This window comes from Pelodiscus sinensis, chromosome 19, assembly GCF_052426305.1.
Source record: "Pelodiscus sinensis isolate ZL-2025 chromosome 19, ASM5242630v1, whole genome shotgun sequence".
In the NCBI taxonomy this organism is placed as follows: domain Eukaryota; kingdom Metazoa; phylum Chordata; order Testudines; family Trionychidae; genus Pelodiscus; species Pelodiscus sinensis.
The window spans coordinates 2,348,756-2,369,334 of NC_143070.1; the positions used below are offsets into that span (position 1 = coordinate 2,348,756).

General features: G+C 71.4%; 1 protein-coding gene and 1 pseudogene across 2 annotated transcripts; both read left to right on the plus strand.

The window, feature by feature from the left end:
- The first annotated feature begins 355 nt into the window (after nucleotides 1-355).
- LOC149522048 (neural proliferation differentiation and control protein 1-like) lies at nucleotides 356-11,442 on the plus strand (annotated as a pseudogene). The gene is made up of 10 exons (XR_016347412.1): nucleotides 356-770; nucleotides 2,226-2,384; nucleotides 3,069-3,182; nucleotides 3,336-3,515; nucleotides 4,053-4,119; nucleotides 4,789-4,873; nucleotides 4,991-5,067; nucleotides 5,572-5,663; nucleotides 6,317-6,423; nucleotides 11,323-11,442. The product of XR_016347412.1 is annotated as a neural proliferation differentiation and control protein 1-like (transcript).
- POU5F1 (POU class 5 homeobox 1) lies at nucleotides 10,876-16,736 on the plus strand. Its single transcript, XM_089771721.1, is given in 8 exon segments — nucleotides 10,876-11,957; nucleotides 11,959-12,129; nucleotides 13,744-13,855; nucleotides 15,124-15,254; nucleotides 16,146-16,163; nucleotides 16,166-16,309; nucleotides 16,381-16,516; nucleotides 16,519-16,736. Coding segments are annotated over 8 exon segments (1,245 nt in total). The 5' UTR covers nucleotides 10,876-11,558; the 3' UTR covers nucleotides 16,653-16,736.
- The last annotated feature ends 3,843 nt before the right edge of the window (nucleotides 16,737-20,579 follow it).

Below are 20,579 nucleotides of genomic sequence, written 5' to 3' on the forward strand. Positions count from 1 at the left end.
ATCCAGGGGTCCTGGCTCTCAGGCCTTCCCTGCTCTAACCATTAGCCCCCACTCCTCTCCGGGGACCTGGAAGAGTCCCCAGGAGTCCGGTGGGTCCGGCCGACTGAGTGTCTCAGCTCCGGGTGGCCGGGAGTGCGGGGGGGGAAGGACCAGCGCCCCCAGCAGGGCGAGGCGGCTCCTCCGCTCACTCATCCCTCCCAGTTCCCCCGCTCCCCTCCCCCCATGACTAAAGGGGGGTACGGATTCCCCCCCAGCTCCATCCTGTCACCATGACAACCCACTGCTGTATCCACCGCATCCCTGGTCCATCCATGCAGGGAGCTGGTTGCCATGGTGACAGCTGGGGGTGGGGGGGGTGTAGGTGGGGGGCTGGGCGCTAGGACTCCTGGGTTCTCTGTCCCTGGGGAGGGGGCACAGACACCCCGGGATTGGGGGTGTGTGACCCCCCCTCCGCTGCCCTCGCCCGATGATGCTGAGATGCGGCCACTTCTGGGGCGGAGTGGAGGGGGGGACCACGCAATAGAACAACCCCCCCCCGTGGAGTTTGGGACAGGAAGAGGAGGCGCCCGCCCCCCTCCCCCCACGCACACACTCCCTGCTTCCATCAATGGTTCATTCATAAACAGCGCCAGCCCCTCCCCCCGCCGGGTGGGCGGGCCCAGAGGAGGGGACCCCCCCCCCCGTCGGAGCGATGCGGCCCCTGCGCTGCGTCCCGGCCCTGCTCGCCCTACTCGGGCTGGGGCTGCCCCCGGGGGCGGCGGGGGAGGCAGGTGAGGGGGAGGGGAGGGGCCCGGGACTCCTGGGTCCCACCCGCGGGAGGCTGCGGGGCTGGGGGGGGGGCAGGGCTGGGCTGTCAGGGGCTGGGGGCGGGAGTGGGGGGCACTGGCAGGGCTGGGGGCAGGGCTGGGCTGTCAGAGGATGGGGGCGGGTGTGGGGAGCACTGGCAGGGCTGGGGGCAGGGCTGGGGGCAGAGCTGGGCTGTCAGAGGTTGGGGGTGGGAGTAGGGGCACTGGCAGGGCTGGGCTGTCAGAGGATGGGGGCGGGTGTGGGGAGCACTGGCAGGGCTGGGGGGCAGGGCTGGGGGCAGAGCTGGGCTGTCAGAGGTTGGGGGGTGGGAGTAGGGGCACTGGCAGGGCTGGGGGCAGGGCTGGGGCAGAGCTGGCTGTCAGAGGCTGGGGGGTGGGAGTAGGGGCACTGGCAGGGCTGGACTGTCAGGGGCTGTGGGGTAGGAGTGGGGCACAGCACTTGCAGGGTGGGGGGCAGGGCTGGAGGCAAGGACTGTGGGGCTGGAGTGGGGAGCACTGGCAGGGCTGGGGGCAGGGCTGGGCTGTCAGAGGTTGGGACGGGAGGGGGGCATTGGCAGGGTGGGGGGCAGGGCTGGGCTGTGAGGTGCTGGGGCTGGAGGGGGGCACTGGCAGGGTGGGGGGCAGGGCTGGGCTGTGAGGGGCTGGGGCAGGAGGGGGCACTGGCAGGGTGGGGGGCAGGGCTGGGCTGAGGGGCTGGGGGCAGGAGGGGGCACTGGCAGGGTGGGGGGCAGGGCTGGGCTGAGGGGCTGGGGGCAGGAGGGGGCACTGGCAGGGTGGGGGGCAGGGCTGGGCTGAGGGGGGCACCGGCAGGGTGGGGGGCAGGGCTGGGCTGAGGGGCTGGGGGCAGGAGGGGGCACTGGCAGGGTGGGGGGCAGGGCTGGGCTGAGGGGCTGGGGGCAGGAGGGGGCCAGGCAGGGGTGGGGGGCAGGGCTGGGCTGAGGGGCTGGGGGCAGGAGGGGGCACTGGCAGGGTGGGGGGCAGGGCTGGGCTGAGGGGCTGGGGGCAGGAGGGGGGGGGCACCGGCAGGGTGGGGGGCAGGGCTGGGCTGAGGGGGGCTGGGGGTGGGGGCAGGAGGGGGGGGGCACCGGCAGGGTGGGGGGCAGGGCTGGGCTGAGGGGGGGCACCGGCAGGCAGAGTGGGGGGCAGGACAGGGCTGGGGGGCGGGGGGGGTGGGGCACAGGGCGGGGGGGCAGGGTGGGGGCAGGACAGGGCCGGGGGGGGCACTGGCAGGGTGGGGGGCAGGGCTGGGGGGGGGGCACCGGGCCGGGGGGGGGGGGCAATGTCCGTCTCCCCTTTGCTCTCGCTGGGCCTGAGCCCCGGGATGAGGAGCTGCGGCCGCGGGGCCAGATGTTGGCACAGGTGGGGGGCTGGGGCCCAGTGGTTAGAGCCGCGGGGGGGTGACCGCCCCTGTCCCCCCAGGCCCGTCGGCGAGCTGCCCGGCCCGGATCCGGCTCAACTGCCTCCTGCGCCGGCGCGAGGGCTGTGGCCCCGGGGGCATCCGCAGCTGCGGCCCCTGCATCCCCCCCTACGTCGAGGACCCCGGCGGGGACTGTGTGCTCAGGAAACCGCACAGGCCTGGTGAGGGGCTGGGGGGTCTGGCGGGGGGGACAGAGGGACGGGGCTGGGGGCTGTGTGAGGGGAGGGGGGCAGGGCTGGGGGCTGTGTGAGGGGAGGGGGCAGGGCTGGGGGCAGTGGGGGGGTGGGGGGGGGGGGCTGTGTGAGGGGGGGGGCAGGGCTGGGGGGTGTGGGGGCAGGGCTGGGGGCAGTGGGGTGGGGGGCAGGGCTGGGGGCAGTGTGGGGGGTGGGGTGGGGGCAGGGCTGGGGGGCAGTAGGAAGGGGGCAGGGGGGCGGGGCTGGGGCAGTGGGGGGGTGGGGGGCAGGGTAGGGGGTGGGGGGTGGGGGGCAGGGCTGGGGGCAGGAGGGGAGGGGCAGGGCGGGGGCAGTGGGGGGGTGGGGGGGGGGGGCAGGGCTTGGGGGTGTGTGGGGGGTGGGGGGTGGGGGGCAGGGCAGGGGGCAGGGGGGGTGGGGGGCAGGGGGGGGGCAGTGTGGGGGGTGGGGGGGGGGGCAGGGCTGGGGGGCAGTGGAGGGAAGGGGGGGGGGTGGCAGGGCTGGGGGCAGTGGGGGGGTGGGGGGCAGGGCTAGGGGGCAGTGGGGGGGTGGGGGGCAGGGCGAGGGGGCGGGGGGGGTGGGGGGAGGGGGGGGCAGGGGGGGAGGGGGCAGGGCTGGGGGGCAGCAGCCTGACTCCCCGTGTCTCCCCCACAGATGACCGAGCCAAGGCCCAGGGGGGCCCCAGCGACCTGGCCGCCCTCATCCGCTCCCTGGTGGCCAAAAAGCGGAAGGGACTCCGGGCCCGCGGGACGGACGCCCCCCAGCACGGTAGGGAGGGAAGGGAACAAGGAGCCAGCAGGGGGCGCCGGACTGTGGGGCTAGGTAGAGGGTGCTGGGCTGTGGGGCGGGGGCTGGGTAGGGGGCGTGGGGCTGTGGGGCGGGGGCTCCGTGGGGGGAGCTCTCACATCTCTGTCTCTGCAGCTGGCTCCATGGGGTTTGACCCCCAGCTCCCTTCGGTCACCGAGACCCCCCCTACGTCCGCACTGACTCCCCTCCCCAGCCTGCCCTCTGCCCTGACCCCCAGCTCCAGCCCCCCCCAGCTGGACGAAGATCTGAACTTGGAGCCCCCGGCCCCCCGGCTCAACGAGGCTGCGTCTCTCTGTGAGTAGGGGCAGGAGCTGGGAATGGGGGTCCGCGGGGAAGGGGGTCCGTGGGGGACAGGGGGGTATGTGGGGGGCGAGGGGCGAGGGCCGAGGGGTACGTGGGGGACAGAGGGGAGGTGGGGGGGGGGGAGTCCGAGGGGGGGGGGGGGAGGGCTGGGGGGTACGTGGGGGGCGAGGGCCGGGGGGTACGTGGGGTACAAACAAAGAAAGGGGGGAGGGCCAGGGGCATGTGGGGCCGGGTGGTTGGGGGCCGGGGGGTAGGGGGGAGGGGCTGGGGGGCGAGGGGCGAGGGCCGGGGGGTACGTGGGGGGCGGGGGCGAGGGCCGGGGCAGAGGGGGGCGGGGGGCGAGGGCCGGGGGGTACGTGGGGGCGAGGGGTGAGGGCCGGGGGGGGCCGTGGGGGGTGGGGGCAGGCCGGGGGAGGGGGGGGGGGGCGAGGGCCGGAGGGTACGTGGGGGCGAGGGCCGGGGGGTACGTGGGGGGCGGGGGCGAGGGCGGGGGGGGTCGGTGCCCAGAGGGTTCATGTCTCCCCCCAGTGCTGGTGCTGATGTGCACAGTGACCGGCCTCTCCGGCCTCGTGGTGGCTGCCCTCTGCTGGTACAGGTAGGAATCCCCCCGCCCCCCAACCCTGCCCTACCCCCTGCGCCCCCAACCATGCCCTGCTCCCCATACCCCCATCCCCGCCCTGCCCCCCACGCTCCCAACCTGCCCTGCCCCCCCACGCTCCCCACCCCCACCCTGCTGCCCCTGTGCCCTCCACTGCCCCCCAGCACCCAACCCCCACCCTGCTGCCCCTGTGCCCTCCAACCTGCCCCGCCCCCTGAGCCCCAACCTGCTCCTGCCCCCCATCCCCCAACCCCGCCCTGCCCCCCACGCTCCCAACCTGCCCTGCCCCCCACTGCCGCAACCCCACCCTGCTCCCTGTGCCCTCCAACCCTGCCCTGCCCCCCGTGCCCTCCAACCCCGCCCCAGCCTGCACCTCCCAAATCTGCCCTGCCTCCCGCAACCCGAGCCCTGTCCCCCATGCCTCCCAACCCCCTACCCTCCCTCCCCACAGTCACCAACCCTCCCTACCCCCACATAATGCCCAACTCAGCCCTGTCCCCAACCCCACTGTGCCCCCCGTGCTCCCCAACCCAAACCTGCTCCCCCACAATCCCCAGCCCCGCCCCCACCCATGTCCCCCAACCCTGCCCCTCCTGCCCCCTCCCCCCAAGCCCTCCCGCTGGTGCCCCTCTCTCCCGCCCCGCTCTGACCCCCTTGTGCCCCCAGGCTGCAGCGGGAGGTGCGTCTGGCCCAGCGGATGGCGTCCGCGACCCACGGCGGGAGTCACTATCGCTACCACCAGCCTGGAATGGTGAGACCCCCCCCCCACCCGCCCCCCACGCTCACCCCTGGGGCCGGGGAGGGGACCCAGGCGTCCGGCTCCCCCTGGCCACTGACCCCCTCCCCGTCTGTCTGTCTGTCCCCCCAGTACATGGACACCCGCCTGGCCCAAGCCTGCCAGGCGCACCACTACCAGCACCAGAAGAAGATCCTGACCACTGAGGAGTGAGTTTCCCCGCCCCCCCATGCAGCCCATTGGCTGTGGGTGGGAAGGGGGCGGGGCACAGTGCCCCACCCACACTGGGCACAGCGGGGGGGGGCAGAGCTCTTCCCCTCCCCTCCCCCTGTGCCCCCCCAAATCTGCCCTGTCCCCCAGCATCCGTCCCCCAAATCCACCCCTCTAATAACCCCCAACCCACCCTTTAATAGACAGCTCCCTGCCCCCCTCCTCCCCCGCTCTGTCCCCCACACCCTGCCCCCTCCGCCCCCCAGTGTGGGAGTCTCTCCCTGTTATTCTCAGCAGCCTCAGCCTGCCCCCCCCCAGGGGACTGGAGATGGTCCGGCCTATGGCTGGGCTCTCGGTCTAGCCCCCCTTTCCCAGCCGGATGCCGGGGTCCGTTGGAGCCTGCCGTGGGGCGGGGGAGATCAGACCTCCCTGAAGTCACCCCGAGCCCTGGCTTCCCGGCTGGTGCGGCTCCTCACCCCGGATCTGGGTCCGTCTGCCCTCAGGGGTCCCGCCAAGCCCGTCCACCAGCTGTCGAGCCCAGCGGGAGACTGAGAACGGCGACTACACCGTGTACGAGTGCCCGGGACTGGCGCCGGTAGGGGCGCTGTGCGGGGAGGGGCAGCGGGGGGCGCTGTGTGGGGGAGGGACCAGCAGGGGGCGCTGTGCGCCAGTAGGGGTGGTGCTGTGTGTGGGAGGGTCCAGCAGGGGGATGCTGTGCAGGGGAGGGGCAGCAGGGGGCGCTGTGTGGGGGCGGGGCCAGCAGGGGGTGCTGTGGGGGAGGGGCCGCAGGGGTGTGTGGGGGCGGGGCCAGCAGGGGGGTGTGGAGGGGAGGGGCCAGCAGGGGGCACTGTGGGGGCGGGGCGCCAGCAGGGGTGTGTTGTGTAGGGGAGGGGCAGCAGGGGGCACTGTGTGGGGGCGGGGCTGCAGGGAGCCCTGGGCTGCAGGGAGTGGGGCAGCAAGGCGGGGGGGACGGGGTCCAGGAGGGGTGGGGTGGGAGCAGGGGGTGCTGAGCTGCAGCAGGTGGGGTTTTGGGGGGCCAGGATTGGGGGGGTGCCAGCTGGGGGAGGGGCCAGCAGGGGGGGGGCACGTGAGGAGGGGCCAGTGCCTGGGCGGGGGTGGAGGCCGGGGGCGCTGGGCTGCAGGGAGCCCCTCGGGGGGCACTGGGGTGGAGGGAGGGGCACTTGGATCCCCCCGCCCCGGCCCGGCCCCCTCCATCGGTTCCCTTTTCTCCCCCTTGCTGGTTCCCAGAGCGGGGAGATGGAAATCCACAACCCCCTCTGCCCACGGCTTCCGCCCGGCAGCGCTGCCCCCTGAACCCCAGCCCCAGTCAGCTCCTCCGCTCTCCCACCACCACGGCCCCCCCAGCTGAGACATGGGGAGGGAGAGGCTCAGATGGGGGCGCTTGTCCCAACCACCCCGTCCGCATCCCCAGCATGCCTTGGGGGAGGGAGGAAGTCGCCGGTTGTCCCTCGGATGGGGGGAATTTGCTCCCCCTGCTCTCTACCCCCTGCAGCCCCATCTGCCCAGAGCGCAGCTCTTTCCGGGGTGGGGGAAAGGGGCTGAGTTATGGGACTGGTCCATAAAGGGCAGATATTGACTGGGGAGAACCCTGCACGGTAGGAACCAGAGGCGGGTGGTGGGGGACTGATTTCTGGTGCCTCCAGGCCCGCCAGGCGGCCTACATCTGAGTATATTGCCTGGGGGGACCTAAACAGGGTAGGAACCCCGGGTAAGGTGTGTGGCGGGGGGAACATGTATTGACGTGACACCTAGCTAATTTAAAGGGGGCTGATACAGGTGGCTACTGACTGGAATCATGGGAGGAATCAGTGACTCGGAGGGGGACAGAAATTTAGGGGGACCCATATTGCGGGGACACCAAGTTCCCCCCAGCTATATATTGAGTGGGGGAGGGGCTGATATAGGGGGATATGGACCAGGAAGTCCCCCATTCGCCTCCCCCCCCAGAGAGTAGCCCCCGCATACATGGCACACGGTTGGCTCCCCTCCCTGCCATACCTGGGCACCTGCATGGGACCCCCCCTGCAGCCACGTGTCATCACGTGTCCATTGGCGTGAGGCCCACGGCAGCCCTAGAGCATCATGCGCGGCCGGCGGGTCTCCCGTCATGGGATTTACACGTGTGTCACGGCCGGGGGCTGCTGCTGGAGCGTGGGGCAGCTCCTGGCCCCCCAGCTCCCCCCCCCCATCCCGCCCCCATGTCTTATTTATTCACCCTCCCCTTGGAATAAAAGGAAAGCAAGAGACAAAGGCGTCTGCAAATCGGGGACACGGGGCCCTGGCTCTGATGGGGGGCACGGGCTGGGGGGCCGTGTGGGGGGGTCCCTGCTCTGGAGGCACAGACCTGGGGGCGACCCGGCGGGGTCTGGTCCCATCTCCTGGGCTGCAAGGCCTGGCCAGGGGGCAATTGGGGCAGGATATCAGATGGGGGGCATGAGGGGCCTACGCCCCATAACCTCCCTCCCCTCTGTGGCTCATGTGACCTAGAGCTGTGGGGAGCCCCCACGTCCTTTGCCGGGGCCCTAGCCCCTGACGTCTCCCCCACATTGCCCCCAGTGCCAGCCAGGGACCCCTCAGAACACCCCCAAATCGACGGGAGACTGTGGCAAGTTCCCCCCCGACACAGAATTACACCCAGTTACCCCCCAGGGACACCCCAAATATCACCCCGATTTCTCCCTGAGTGCTGGAAGCTCCCCCGCACTGGACCTGCCCCCGGCCCCGCCAGCACCCCAATTTCTGTCCCACAGCCCATCCCCCTAGCCCCGCCAATGCCTCCAACTCCTGCCCCCCAGTCCCCCCACTCCCACCCCCCAGCCCCTGCCCCCAGCCCTGCCAGTGCCCCCCGTTTCTGCCCCACAGCCCCCCCAGCCCTGCCAGCCCCCCTGCTCCCACCCCCCAACTCTCCCACTCCTGCCCCCCAGCCCTGCCAGGGCCCCCCGCTCCCACCCCCCTGCCCCGACCCCCCCGCCTGGCCCCAGGCTCCCTGGGCGGATTTCGCAGCTCATCGAGCGATACACAAACCGGCTCCCAGGGAAGGGGCCGGGCCCGGCCATTGAAACCTGAATGGGCCCGTGTCCCCGCCCGTCCGGCCCCACAGCGCCAGGGCCGCCCCCCGGGGCCCGCCGAGCGACCCCCCCCCCCCCGCTCTATCCGCCAGCCCGCACCCCCCCCCCCGCTCTAACCACCAGCCCGCACTGCCCCCCGCTCTAACCACCAGCCCGCACTGCCCCCCCGCTAGATCCGCCAGCCCGCACTGCCCCCTGCCCCATCCGCCAGCCCGCACTGCCCCCTGCTCTAACCACCAGCCCGCACCGCCCCCCCCGCTCTATCCACCAGCCCGCACTGCCCCCCCGCTCTAACCACCAGCCCGCACTGCCCCCCGCTCTAACCACTAGCCCACACTGCCCCCCCGCTCTATCCACCAGCCCGCACCGCCCCCCCCCCCCGCTCTATCCGCCAGCCCGCACTGCCCCCCCCGCTCTAACCACCAGCCCGCACTGCCCCTGCTCTATCCACCAGCCCGCACCGCCCCCCGCTCTATCCACCAGCCCGCACCGCCCCCCGCTCTAACCGCCAGCCCGCACTGCCCCCGCTCTAACCACCAGCCCGCACTGCCCCCCGCTCTATCCACCAGCCCGCACTGCCCCGCTCTATCCGCCAGCCCGCACTGCCCCCCCCCGCTCTAACCACCAGCCCGCACTGCCCCCCCCGCTCTATCCGCCAGCTCCCACTGCCCCCCCGCTCTAACCACCAGCCCGCACTGCCCCCCCGCTCTATCCACCAGCCCGCACTGCCCCCCGCTCTAACCACCAGCCCGCACTGCCCCCCCCGCTCTAACCACCAGCCCGCACTGCCCCCCCGCGCATCCGCCAGCCCGCACTGCCCCTGTTGCTCTAACCACCAGCCCGCACTGCTCCCCCGCTCTAACCACCAGCCCGCACTGCCCCCGCTCTAACCACTAGCCCGCACTGCCCCCCCGCTCTAACCACCAGCCCGCACTGCCCCCTGTTGCTCTAACCACTGCCCGCCCGCCCCCCCCCCGCTCTAACCACCAGCCCGCACTGCTCCCCCGCCTAACCACCAGCCCGCACTGCCCCCGCTCTAACCACTAGCCCGCACTGCCCCCCGCTCTAACCACCAGCCCGCACTGCCCCCTGTTGCTCTAACCACCAGCCCGCACTGCTCCCCCGCTCTAACCACCAGCCCGTATCTGCCCCCTCTTGCTCTAACCACCAGCCCGCACTGCTCCCCCAGCTCGAACTCCCAGCCCTGCACTGCCTCCCTGCTCTAACCACTAGTCTAACTGCCTTCTCGCTCTAACCACCAGCCCGCACTGCCCCCTAACCACCAGCCCGTACTGCCCCCTCTGCTCTAACCGCCAGCCTCTCTGTCCCCGCTCTAACCACCAGCCTGCACTGCCCCCGCTCTAACCACCAGCCCGCACTGCCCCCTCTTGCTCTAACCACCAGCCCGCACTGCCCCCCGCCGAACAACCAGCCCCGCATCTCCCCCCTCTAACCACCAGCCCTCAGCTGCCCCCTCCTGCTCTAACCACTAGCCCGCACTGCCCCCCCCCCGCTCTAACCACTAGCCCGCACGCCCCCGCTCTAACCACCAGCCCGCACTGCCCCCTCTTGCTCTAACCACCAGCCCACACTGCCCCCGCTCTAACCACCAAACCCGTACTGCCCCTCCTTTGCTCTAACCACCAGCCCGCACTGCCCCTGCTCTAACCACCAGCCCACACTGCCCCCTCTTGCTCTAACCACCAGCCCGCACTGCCCCCGCTCTAACCACCAGCCCGCACTGCCCCCTCTTGCTCTAACCACCAGCCCGCACTGCCCCCGCTCTAACCCCCAGCCCGCACTGCCCCCCCTGCTCTAACCACTAGCCCGAACTGCCCCCTCGCTCTAACCACCAGCCCGCACTGCCCCCCCCAACCACCAGCCCGCACTGCCCCCCCTCGCTCTAACCGCCAGGCTACTCTGTCCCCGCTCTAACCACCAGCCCGCACTGCCCCCCCCCAACCACCAGCCCGCACTGCCCCCCTCGCTCTAACCGCCAGGCTACTCTGTCCCCGCTCTAACCACCAGCCCGCACTGCCCCCTCTAACCACTAGCCCGCACTGCCCCTCTCCTCTAACCACCAGCCCGCACTGCCCCCTCTCGCTCTAACCACTAGCCCGCACTGTGCCCCCCCCCCCCAGTAGCTCGCACTCCCCTCCCACAGCCGCCGGGGAGCGAACCCAAGTGTCCGGACTCTCCCCTCCCCCCAGACAGCCCCACCCATCGGCCGCCCAGCGATCAAACCCACCGAAACCTGGAGGGGGGGCTCCGCCTCGCCCCCGCCCCCGCCCCCCCCAGGGCTGCGCCTTTCTCTTGCTAAGCGCTCGGCTCTCACATCAATGGGGCAGGCCGGGCGCTGATGGCTCCCCCGGGGGCTGGTTTCCTGGCCGCCTCCCCGCCCCCTCCCCCGCCAGCTCTTGGCCGTGAACCCCCCGCCCCGGGCCCGGGCGCCTCGGTCCTGCCCTTGACTCTCCGAGCCCCCCCTTGGAGGGCCGAGTGGGGGACCCTCTTGGCGCCCCCTTCACGCGCCCTGCTGGCTCCCATCCCCCCCCGCTCTAACCACTGCACCCCACTCCCCTCCCCAGCCCGCCGCGCCCCGGGGCCATTGTCTGCAGCCGATCGGGACCCATTGAGCGGCGATGGGGCACTTAGCGGGGGAGGGGGCCGAGTGCCCCTGGCTTTGATCCGGGTGGGAGGGGCCGGCTCCTGGGAGCGGAGGGGGAGGGGGGCAGCCACTGCGCGGGGTGGGGCCCGGCCGGGGCGGGGGGCAGGGCCGGGGAGGGGGGCAGCGGTGGCGCAGAGGCCGGAGCTGCGGAGGGAGTATCTGCTCCCGGACGCCTGGGTCCCCCCGAGGGCTGAGCTGCGACCCCCGGACTCCTGGGTCCCCCCGAGGGCTGAACTGCGCCCCCGGACTCCTGGGTCCCTCCGAAGGCTGAACTGCGCCCCCCCCGCACGCCTGGGTCCCCCCGAGGCCTGAGCTGCGCCCCCCGGACGCCTGGGTCCCCCCGAAGGCTGAGCTGCGCCCCCCGGACTCCTGGGTCCCCCCGAGGGCTGAGCTGCGCCCCCGGACTCCTGGGTCCCCCCGAGGGCTGAGCTGCGCCCCCCGGACGCCTGGGTCCCCCGAAGGCTGAGCTGCGCCCCCCGGACTCCTGGGTCCCCCTGAAGGCTGAGCTGCGCCCCCCAGACTCCTGGGTCCCCCCGAAGGCTGAGCTGCGCCCCCCGGACTCCTGGGTCCCCCTGAAGGCTGAGCTGCGCCCCCCGGACGCTGGGTCCCCCGAAGGCTGAGCTGCGCCCCCCGGACGCCTGGGTCCCCTGAAGGCTGTTACAACCCCTCAGACGCCTGCGTCCCCCGACGGCTGAGCTGCGCCCCCCAGACCCCTCCGCCCCCCTGGCCCATCGCCATGGCCGGCCACGTGGGCCAAGAACTGGGGCGCCCCTACCAGGGCCTGCACCTGGAGCCCGTCCCGGGCCCGGCCAGCGGGGCGCCCCACGAGGGGCCCGTGGGCTTCCTGCCCGAGTCCTACAGCGGGGCGGCCCCCGGGCCCGGCTACGGCTACCGGCTGGACTACGCGCCCCAGGCCGGGCTGCTGGAGGCGCCGTCGGGGGACCCCGCGGGCACGCAGGCCCTGCTCCGCGCCTGGTGCCCCTTCCCCATGGGGGGCGAGGCCTGGGCGCCCCCCTACGGCCCGGCCCAGCCCGCCCCCTACGACGCCCTGAGGCCCGACGTGAAGCTGGAGCTGGAGTGCGGCGCCCCCGGCCCCTACTACGGGCCCCCGGGCCAGGCCTGGGGCGGCTGCTTCCTGCCCCCCGCCGCCGCCCGGGGCCCTGCCCCCGCCGCCCCCCAGCCCCGGCGCCGAGGGGGCCGAGGGGAGCGGGGCCAGCAGCCCCCGCAGCGACGGCAGCGGGGCCAGCCCGGAGGTGTCCGCCGCCCCCGGAGAGGCCAAGGTGGAGGAGGCGGAGAGCGGGGACGAGGTAGGGGCGCGGGGGCTGCAGCCCCCTCCTTGGCTCTAACCACTAGGCGCGGGGGCTGCAGCCCCCTTCCCCGGCTCTAACCACTAAGCGCGGGGACCCTGCGCTCCTGCCCCCTTCCCCGGCTCTAACCACTAGGCGCGGGGACCCTGCGCTCCTGCCCCCTTCCCCGGCTCTAACCACTAGGCGCGGGGTCCCCGCGCTGCAGCCCCCTTCCCCGGCTCTAACCACTAGGCGCGGGGACCCTGCGCTCCAGCCCCCTTCCCCGGCTCTAACCACTAGGCGCGGGGACCCTGCGCTCCTGCCCCCTTCCCCGGCTCTAACCACTAGGCGCGGGGCTCCCTCCCAGGGTCCTGAGGGGGTATGTGTCGCCGCTTCCCCGAGGTGCCGGCCGGGCCAGGGCAGCTCCCCCGCCCCCCCCAACGCGCCCTGGGTCAGAGTTTGGGACAGGAAGTGGAGGTCTGGCTCCCAGGCCCCGCCCATTGCTGCTGGAACCCGCCAGGCCCCGCCCCCTCGCCCCAAAGGGTGGGAGACAACCCAGGACCCCCCCCCCCGCAGATCCCAGACTGCTCTAATTGCGGCCCCTCCCTGGTTTATGATCAACCCTGAATTCCCCTGTGAGGGGCTGGCGGGTCTCCACTCCCCTGCCCCCGGGGGGGGGGGGGGGGCAGGACTCCCGGGTCCTCTCCGGCGCTGGGAGGGGAGCGGTTCCTAGTGGTTAGAGCAGGAGGGGCGGGGAGCCAGGACGCCTGGGGTCTGTCCAGCTCTGGGAGGGGAGCGGGGCCTGGTGGGTGGGGGTGAGGGGGGCTGGGAGCAGGGGTCCAACTTCCCTTCCTGCAGCCAGGCGGCCTTCACCCAGCGGCCACTCCCCAGAGGTGGCTGCAGCCGGGGCAGAGCTGGTCGGACAGGTGCGGGGTCCTTGGCATTCCTGAGAGATGGGCCCTCACCTGCCCAGCCACTCCCTGGGGGCCAGGACTCCGGAGAACCCGGCAGGGCGTGGGGCCTAGTGGGTAGAGCCCATGGGAGGGGACGCCAGGGTGCTGCCTGGCGGGGGAGGGGCGCTGGGTGTGTCAGGAATGGGACAGATTCAATCTGCCCGGCTGGGGCCCTCCCGTCTGCGGCCCTGACCTCCCCCAGCCCCTGCCCCCCAGCCCTGCTGGGTGCCCCTCACTCCCACCCCAGCCCCTGCCCCCAGCCCAGCCGGTGCCCCTCCTGCCCCCCAGCCCCTGCCCCCCAGCCCAGCCGGTGCCCCTCCTGCCCTGCAGCTCCTGCCCCTCAGCCCAGCCGGTGCCCCTCCTGCCCCCCCAGCCCCTGCCCCCAGCCCAGCCGGTGCCCCTCCTGCCCCCCAGCCCCTGCCCCCCAGCCCTGCTGGGTGCCCCTCACTCCCACCCCAGCCCCTGCCCCACAGCCCAGCCAGTGCCCCTCTTGCCCCACAGCCCCTGCCCCTCAGCCCTGCTGGTGCCCCTCACTCCGCCCCACAGCCCCTGCCAGCCCCGGCCTGTGGCTCGTCCCCACTCAGAGCAGGCAGTGCTGTCCAGCGGTTAGAGCAGGCCACGAGGGGGCGGGGCTAGGAGCGGGAGGCCTGGGTTCTCTCTCTGACCCCCCTCCCGCCCACAGGAGACCCCCAGCTCGGAGGAGATGGAGCAGTTTGCCAAGGAGCTGAAGCACAAACGGATCACGCTGGGCTTCACGCAGGCCGACGTGGGGCTGGCGCTGGGCGTGCTCTACGGTGGGTGGGGGGTCCCAGCCCTGCTTGGGCTGGGGGCACTGGGCCTGCCCACCAGAAGTGGGGGAGGGACAGGGAGGGGGGCTCAGGACTCCTGGGTCCCTTTGCCAAAGGGGGTGTCCCGGGGGGCGTCCCAGGACTCCAGGGTCCCTTTGCCAAAGGGGGTGTCCCGGGGGGGCGTCCCAGGACTCCAGGGTCCCTTTGCCAAAGGGGGTGTCCTGGGGGGGATCCCAGGACTCCAGGGTCCCTTTGCAAAGGTGTCCTGGGCGTCCCAGGACTCCAGGGTCCCTTTGCCAAAGGGGGGTGTCCCGGGGGCGGGGCGTCCCAGGACTCCTGGGTCCCTTTGCCAAAGGGTGTCCCGGGGGCGTCCCAGGACTCCAGGGTCCCTTTGCCAAAGGGGGGTGTCCCGGGGGGTGGGGGCGTCCCAGGACTCCAGGGTCCCTTTGCCAAAGGGGGTGTCCTGGGGGGCGTCCCAGGACTCCTGGGTCCCTTTGCCAAAGGGGGTGTCCCGGGGCGGGGCGTCCCAGGACTCCAGGGTCCCTTTGCCAAAGGGGGTGTCCCGGGGGGGCGTCCCAGGACTCCTGGGTCCCTTTGCCAAAGGGGGTGTCCCGGGGGGGCGGGGCGTCCCAGGACTCCAGGGTCCCTTGCCAAAGGGGGTGTCCCGGGGGGGGCGTCCCAGGACTCCAGGGTCCCTTTGCCAAAGGGGGGTGTCCCGGGGGGGGGCGTCCCAGGACTCCAGGGTCCCTTTGCCAAAGGGGGGTGTCCCCGGGGGGGCGTCCCAGGACTCCAGGGTCCCTTTGCCAAAGGGGGTGTCCCGGGGGGGGGCGTCCCAGGACTCCAGGGTCCCTTTGCCAAAGGGGGTGTCCCGGGGGGCGGGGCGTCCCAGGACTCCTGGGTCCCTTTGCCAAAGGGGGGTGTCCCGGGGGGGGCGTCCCAGGACTCCAGGGTCCCTTTGCCAAAGGGGGTGTCCTGGGGGGCGTCCCAGGACTCCAGGGTCCCTTTGCCAAAGGGGGTGTCCCGGGGGCGTCCCAGGACTCCAGGGTCCCTTTGCCAAAGGGGGTGTCCCGGGGGCGGGGCGTCCCAGGACTCCAGGGTCCCTTTGCCAAAGGGGGGTGTCCCGGGGGGCGGGGCGTCCCAGGACTCCTGGGTCCCTTTGCCAAAGGGGGTGTCCCGGGGGGCGGGGTGTCTCTGGGGGTGGGGATGCCCCAGGGAGGGGAGGGAGGGGCTGCCCGCAGGGCTGTGCCCCCGGCTGACCCCCGCCCGCCCCCCAGGGAAGATGTTCAGCCAGACGACCATCTGCCGCTTCGAGGCCCTGCAGCTGAGCTTCAAGAACATGTGCAAGCTGAAACCCCTGCTGCAGCGCTGGCTGGAGGAGGCCGACAGCAACGCCAACCTGCAGGAGGTGGGGGCGCGGCGGGGGGGGGGTTAGGGGTTGCCAGGTACTTTCACAAAAAGTCACTGTGCCTTTAAATCCCCACGGACCCACTCCCCCTGCCAGACGCAGCAGGGGGGAATGTCGGGGGGGGGGCGGTCTGACGGGGGCGGGGCAGGGGGCCGGTCTGGCGGGGGCGTGGCCCCGGGGGGCCGGTCTGGTGGGGGCGTGGCAGGGAGCCGGTCTGGCGGGGGGCGTGGCCCCGGGGGGCCGGTCTGACGGGGGGCGTGGCCCCGGGGGGCCGGTCTGACGGGGGCCGTGCCCCGGGGGGCCGGTATGGCGGGGGGCATGGCGGGGGGCCGGTCTGACGGGGGACGTGGCCCCGGGGGGCCGGTCTGGCGGGGGGCGTGGCGGGGGGCCGGTCTGATGGGGGGCATGGCCCCGGGGGGCCGGTCTGGCGGGGGGCGTGGCTCTGGGGGCCGGTCTGACGGGGGGCGTGGCGGGGGGCCGGTCTGGTGAGGGGCGTGGCGGGGGGCCGGTCTGATGGGGGGCACGGCCCCGGGGGCCGGTCTGGCGGGGGGCGTGGCGGGGGGCCGGTCTGGCGGGGGGTGGGCTCCGGGGGCCGGTCTGGCAGGGGGCGTGGCTCCGGGGGGCCGGTCTGACGGGGCGGGCGGGGGGCCGGTCTGGCGGGGGGTGGGCCCGGGGGGCCGGTCTGACGGGGGCGTGGCGGGGGGCCGGTCTGACGGGGGGCGTGGCTCCGGGGGGCCGGTCTGACGGGGGGCGTGGCTCCGGGGGCCGGTCTGATGGGGGGCGTGGCTCCGGGGGGCCGGTCTGGCGGGGGGCGTGGCCCCGGGGGCCGGGTCTGGGACGGGGGGGCGGGCCCCGGGGGGCTGGTCTGACGGGGCGCCCGCCTCCCCCCAGATGTGCAGCATGGAGAGCGCGCGGTGCTGCAGGCGCGCAAGCGGAAGCGGACCAGCATCGAGACGGCGGCGCGGGGCTCGCTGGAGACCTACTTCCTGCGCTGCCCCAAGCCCAGCCTGCAGGAGATCGCCCACATCGCCCACGACCTGCGCCTGGACAAGGACGTGAGTCGGGCGGGGGGCGGGGGGGGGGCCGGGGCTGCCGGCCGGCGCGGCTGACCTCTGCCCCCCCCCAGGTGGTCCGTGTCTGGTTCTGCAACCGCCGGCAGAAGGGGAAGCGGAACGGGCCCTGCTCCGCCCGCGACGACTGCGAGGGGGGCCCCCTGCCCTTCGGGCCCCCCGCCCAGCTGACGGGGCCCCCCCTGGGCCACCACCCCCGCCCCCGCAGGGCTACAACGCCGCCGCCTTCGCCGCCCTCTACGTGCCCCAGTTCCACCACGGCGGGGAGCCCTTCGACCCCGCCCCCCCGGGGCCTCCCCTCATGGGCCCCCCCATGCACTCCACCTGAAGGCCTGGGGGGGGCGTTCGGGGAGGGGGGAGAAATCACTGAGAGACTTGGGGCAGGGCTGGGGGGTAGAATTTTAACTGGGTCCCCTCCATGTACAGCAAAGGATTGTGGGTAAAATGCCCAGGTGGGGGGGTCATTTCTGCCCTCCCCGATTTTAATCTGAAAGCAAAGGATTGTGGGTACGTTTGAAAGCAAAGGATTGTGGGTCATTTCTGCCCACCCCGATTTTAATTTGAAAGCAAAGGATTGTGGGTACATTTGAAAGCAAAGCATTGTGGGTCATTTCTGCCCCCCTCCCCAATTTTTATCTGAAAGCAAAGGATTGTGGGTACGTTTTTATTGCCGGGCCGGGGGGGGGGGTGTGTGTGGAAACTGGCTCCACCGTCTGAAAGCCGGGTTGGGGCCCGGTTCTAGATCGACCCCTTGTCTAGACCAGCGGTTCTCAACCTTTTCCAGACGGGGACCCATTTTGACGATTCGGGAAGACTTGGGCAATTCGAGGCCGGGGGGCAGAGCCACCTGGGGAGACGCTCGGTGACCCTTTTGAAATGTAACGGCAACTCACATTTGGTTCTCGACCTATAGCTTGGGAAACCCTGGTCTAGAACGAGCAACGGTTCTCGAGCCAGCGTGGCTCTAGAGGCTCTGGACCACAGACGCTTCCCACCCCCGGCTGATTCTAGAGGTGGCATGTTCCTCAGGGGCTCCAGAACCGTCCCTGGCCTGGCCTCCTGAGGTCTAGAACCGCCACAGCCTCTCGCTGGGCAATCTGGAGCTGGCGGGGCTCCAGGTACCTCAGTGGGAGGCTCCGGCACGTCCTAGAGCATCCTTGCTGGTCTAGACTCGCAAACCAAGCTCTAGATTCCTCCTTTCTGGCACCTGGGGAGCAGGTCAGGGCTCCAGAGCCTTGTGGACTCTAGAACAGCGTCCCTTGGTGTCGAGTACAACCATTCGTGCTCCAGAAGCCGGTCGCCCATGTGGAGAGCCTTGAGGGGAGGAGGGATGCTTGCCATGGGTAGGGGCTCTAGAACATCTCGGTCGATCTAGAGCTCCTTCATGCCTTGCTCAACCGGTGTGAGAGATCTAGAAAAGCCACCGGGGGGCTCTAGAGCCCCATCCATTACTCCTCAGGCCCCCTCTCATGGAAGGTCTAGAAGACAGGGGTGCCCCCGCCTTTCCTGCAGGAACCTCCCGTGGCAAGGGACAGCCCGGCTCTTCGTTGATCCGACCCATGGTGCCGCCGGAGCCAGCCCGTGCCGAGTCTAGACCCGCAGGGACTCCAGAAGCAAGGACGGGAGCCGAGAAGGGCCATGACGCCAGAGCCACGCTCCTCAGCATCCACCTCCACAGCCCCCCGCCTGCTGGCCCAGAACCCCGGGGAGTGGGGGTTCTAGGTCAGACTCATTTCTCTCGACGTTGTAGCTCCTTTTTCGGGAATGGTGTAAATAGCGCAAGACTCTTTCTCTCTGGCTCCCTCCCCCATCTTTCCCTTTTTTGTTCTTTCTTTGCTGCTGAATCGGAGGCAGGGGACGTGATCTGGGTTTTTAAACGCTGGCACCAGGTGGGCGGGACAATTGCGAGCCGGGACGCTCCCCACCGGGAGCTGCTGGGTGGTCTGGCCCGCCCGCCTCGTGGTGCCTTATTAAACCGTTTTGTTACCTGAACGGCTCGTGGCTTTGTCATGTGGGGATGGGGGGGTCCCCTGCTGTCCTGCCCTGCTCCCCCCAGAACCCCCGCACTTCCTGCCCAGCGGCCTGGCCTGCGGAGCCAGGGCCGGGGTCACGTTTCCCAGGCAAAGGGCTCACGGGGGGACTGTGCCAGGCGGCTGCATGGCGAGGCAGCAGGCGACGCCCAGCCGGCACCAGGAATTTTAGGGAAGGATGCAGGCCCCCGGGGGCCCACTAGCTCCCCAGCCCAACAGGGCCCCTTCGAGTGGGGTGGTGGGAGAGACCAGCTCAGGGCAGTGAGGAAACTGAGGCCTCAGATCGCTGTAACCACTGGGCCCCCTGTTCTCTCCTAGCTTTGGAGGGAACTCAGGGATCAAGGATCCCAATTCCCCACCCCACCAAACTCCCCTTCTGCCAGAGCTGGGCAGGGAACCCAGCCGCCCCTGCTCCAACCACTAGCCCCCACTCCCTTCTCAGAGCCAGGAGAGAACCCAGGAGTCCTGCCCCCCCCCCCACTGTAACCACTAGCCTCCACTCCCTTCTCAGAGCCAGGAGAGAACCCAGGAGTCCTGGCTCCCCCCCCCACTGTAACCACTAGCCTCCACTCCCTTCTCAGAGCCAGGAGAGAACCCAGGAGTCCTGGCTCCCCCCCACTGTAACCACTAGCCCCCACTCCCTTCTCAGAGCCAGGAGAGAACCCAGGAGTCCTGGCTCCCCCCGCTGTAACCACTAGCCCCCACTCCCTTCTCAGAGCCAGGAGAGAACCCAGGAGTCCTGGCTCCCCCCCCCGCTGTAACCACTAGCCCCCACTCCCTTCTCAGAGCCAGGAGAGAACCCAGGAGTCCTGGCTCCCCCCACTGTAACCACTAGTCCCCACTCCCTTCTCAGAGCCAGGAGAGAACCCAGGAGTCCTGCTCCTCCCCCCACTGTAACCACTAGTCCCCACTCCCTTCTCAGAGCCAGGAGAGAACCCAGGAGTCCTGGCTCCCCCCCGCTGTAACCACTAGCCCCCACTCCCTTCTCAGAGCCAGGAGAGAACCCAGGAGTCCTGGCTCCCCCCCACTGTAACCACTGGCCTCCACTCCCTTCTCAGAGCCAGGAGAGAACCCAGGAGTCCTGGCTCCCCCCCACTGTAACCACTAGCCCCCACTCCCTTCTCAGAGCCAGGAGAGAACCCAGGAGTCCTGGCTCCCCCCCCCCGCTGTAACCACTAGCCCCCACTCCCTTCTCAGAGCCAGGAGAGAACCCAGGAGTCCTGGCTCCCCCCCACTGTAACCACTAGTCCCCACTCCCTTCTCAGAGCCAGGAGAGAACCCAGGAGTCCTGGCTCCTCCCCCCACTGTAACCACTAGTCCCCACTCCCTTCTCAGAGCCAGGAGAGAACCCAGGAGTCCTGGCTCCCCCCGCTGTAACCACTAGCCCCCACTCCCTTCTCAGAGCCAGGAGAGAACCCAGGAGTCCTGGCTCCCCCCCACTGTAACCACTGGCCTCCACTCCCTTCTCAGAGCCAGGAGAGAACCCAGGAGTCCTGGCTCCCCCCCACTGTAACCACTAGCCCCCACTCCCTTCTCAGAGCCAGGAGAGAACCCAGGAGTCCTGGCTCCCCCCCCCGCTGTAACCACTAGCCCCCACTCCCTTCTCAGAGCCAGGAGAGAACCCAGGAGTCCTGGCCCCCCCCCCCGCTGTAACCACTAGCCCCCACTCCCTTCTCAGAGCCAGGAGAGAACCCAGGAGTCCTGGCTCCCCCCCCACTGTAACCACTAGTCCCCACTCCCTTCTCAGAGCCAGGAGAGAACCCAGGAGTCCTGGCTCCCCCTCCGCTGTAACCACTAGCCCCCACTCCCTTCTCAGAGCCAGGAGAGAACCCAGGAGTCCTGGCTCCCCCCCACTGTAACCACTAGCCTCCACTCCCTTCTCAGAGCCAGGAGAGAACCCAGGAGTCCTGGCCCCCCCCCACTGTAACCACTAGCCCCCACTCCCTTCTCAGAGCCAGGAGAGAACCCAGGAGTCCTGGCTCCCCCCCCCCCGCTGTAACCACTAGCCCCCACTCCCTTCTCAGAGCCAGGAGAGAACCCAGGAGTCCTGGCTCCCCCCCCCCGCTGTAACCACTAGCCCCCACTCCCTTCTCAGAGCCAGGAGAGAACCCAGGAGTCCTGGCCCCCCCCCCCCGCTGTAACCACTAGACCTCACTCCCTTCTCAGAGCCAGGAGAGAACCCAGGAGTCCTGGGCTCCCCCCCCACTGTAACCACTAGCCCCCAC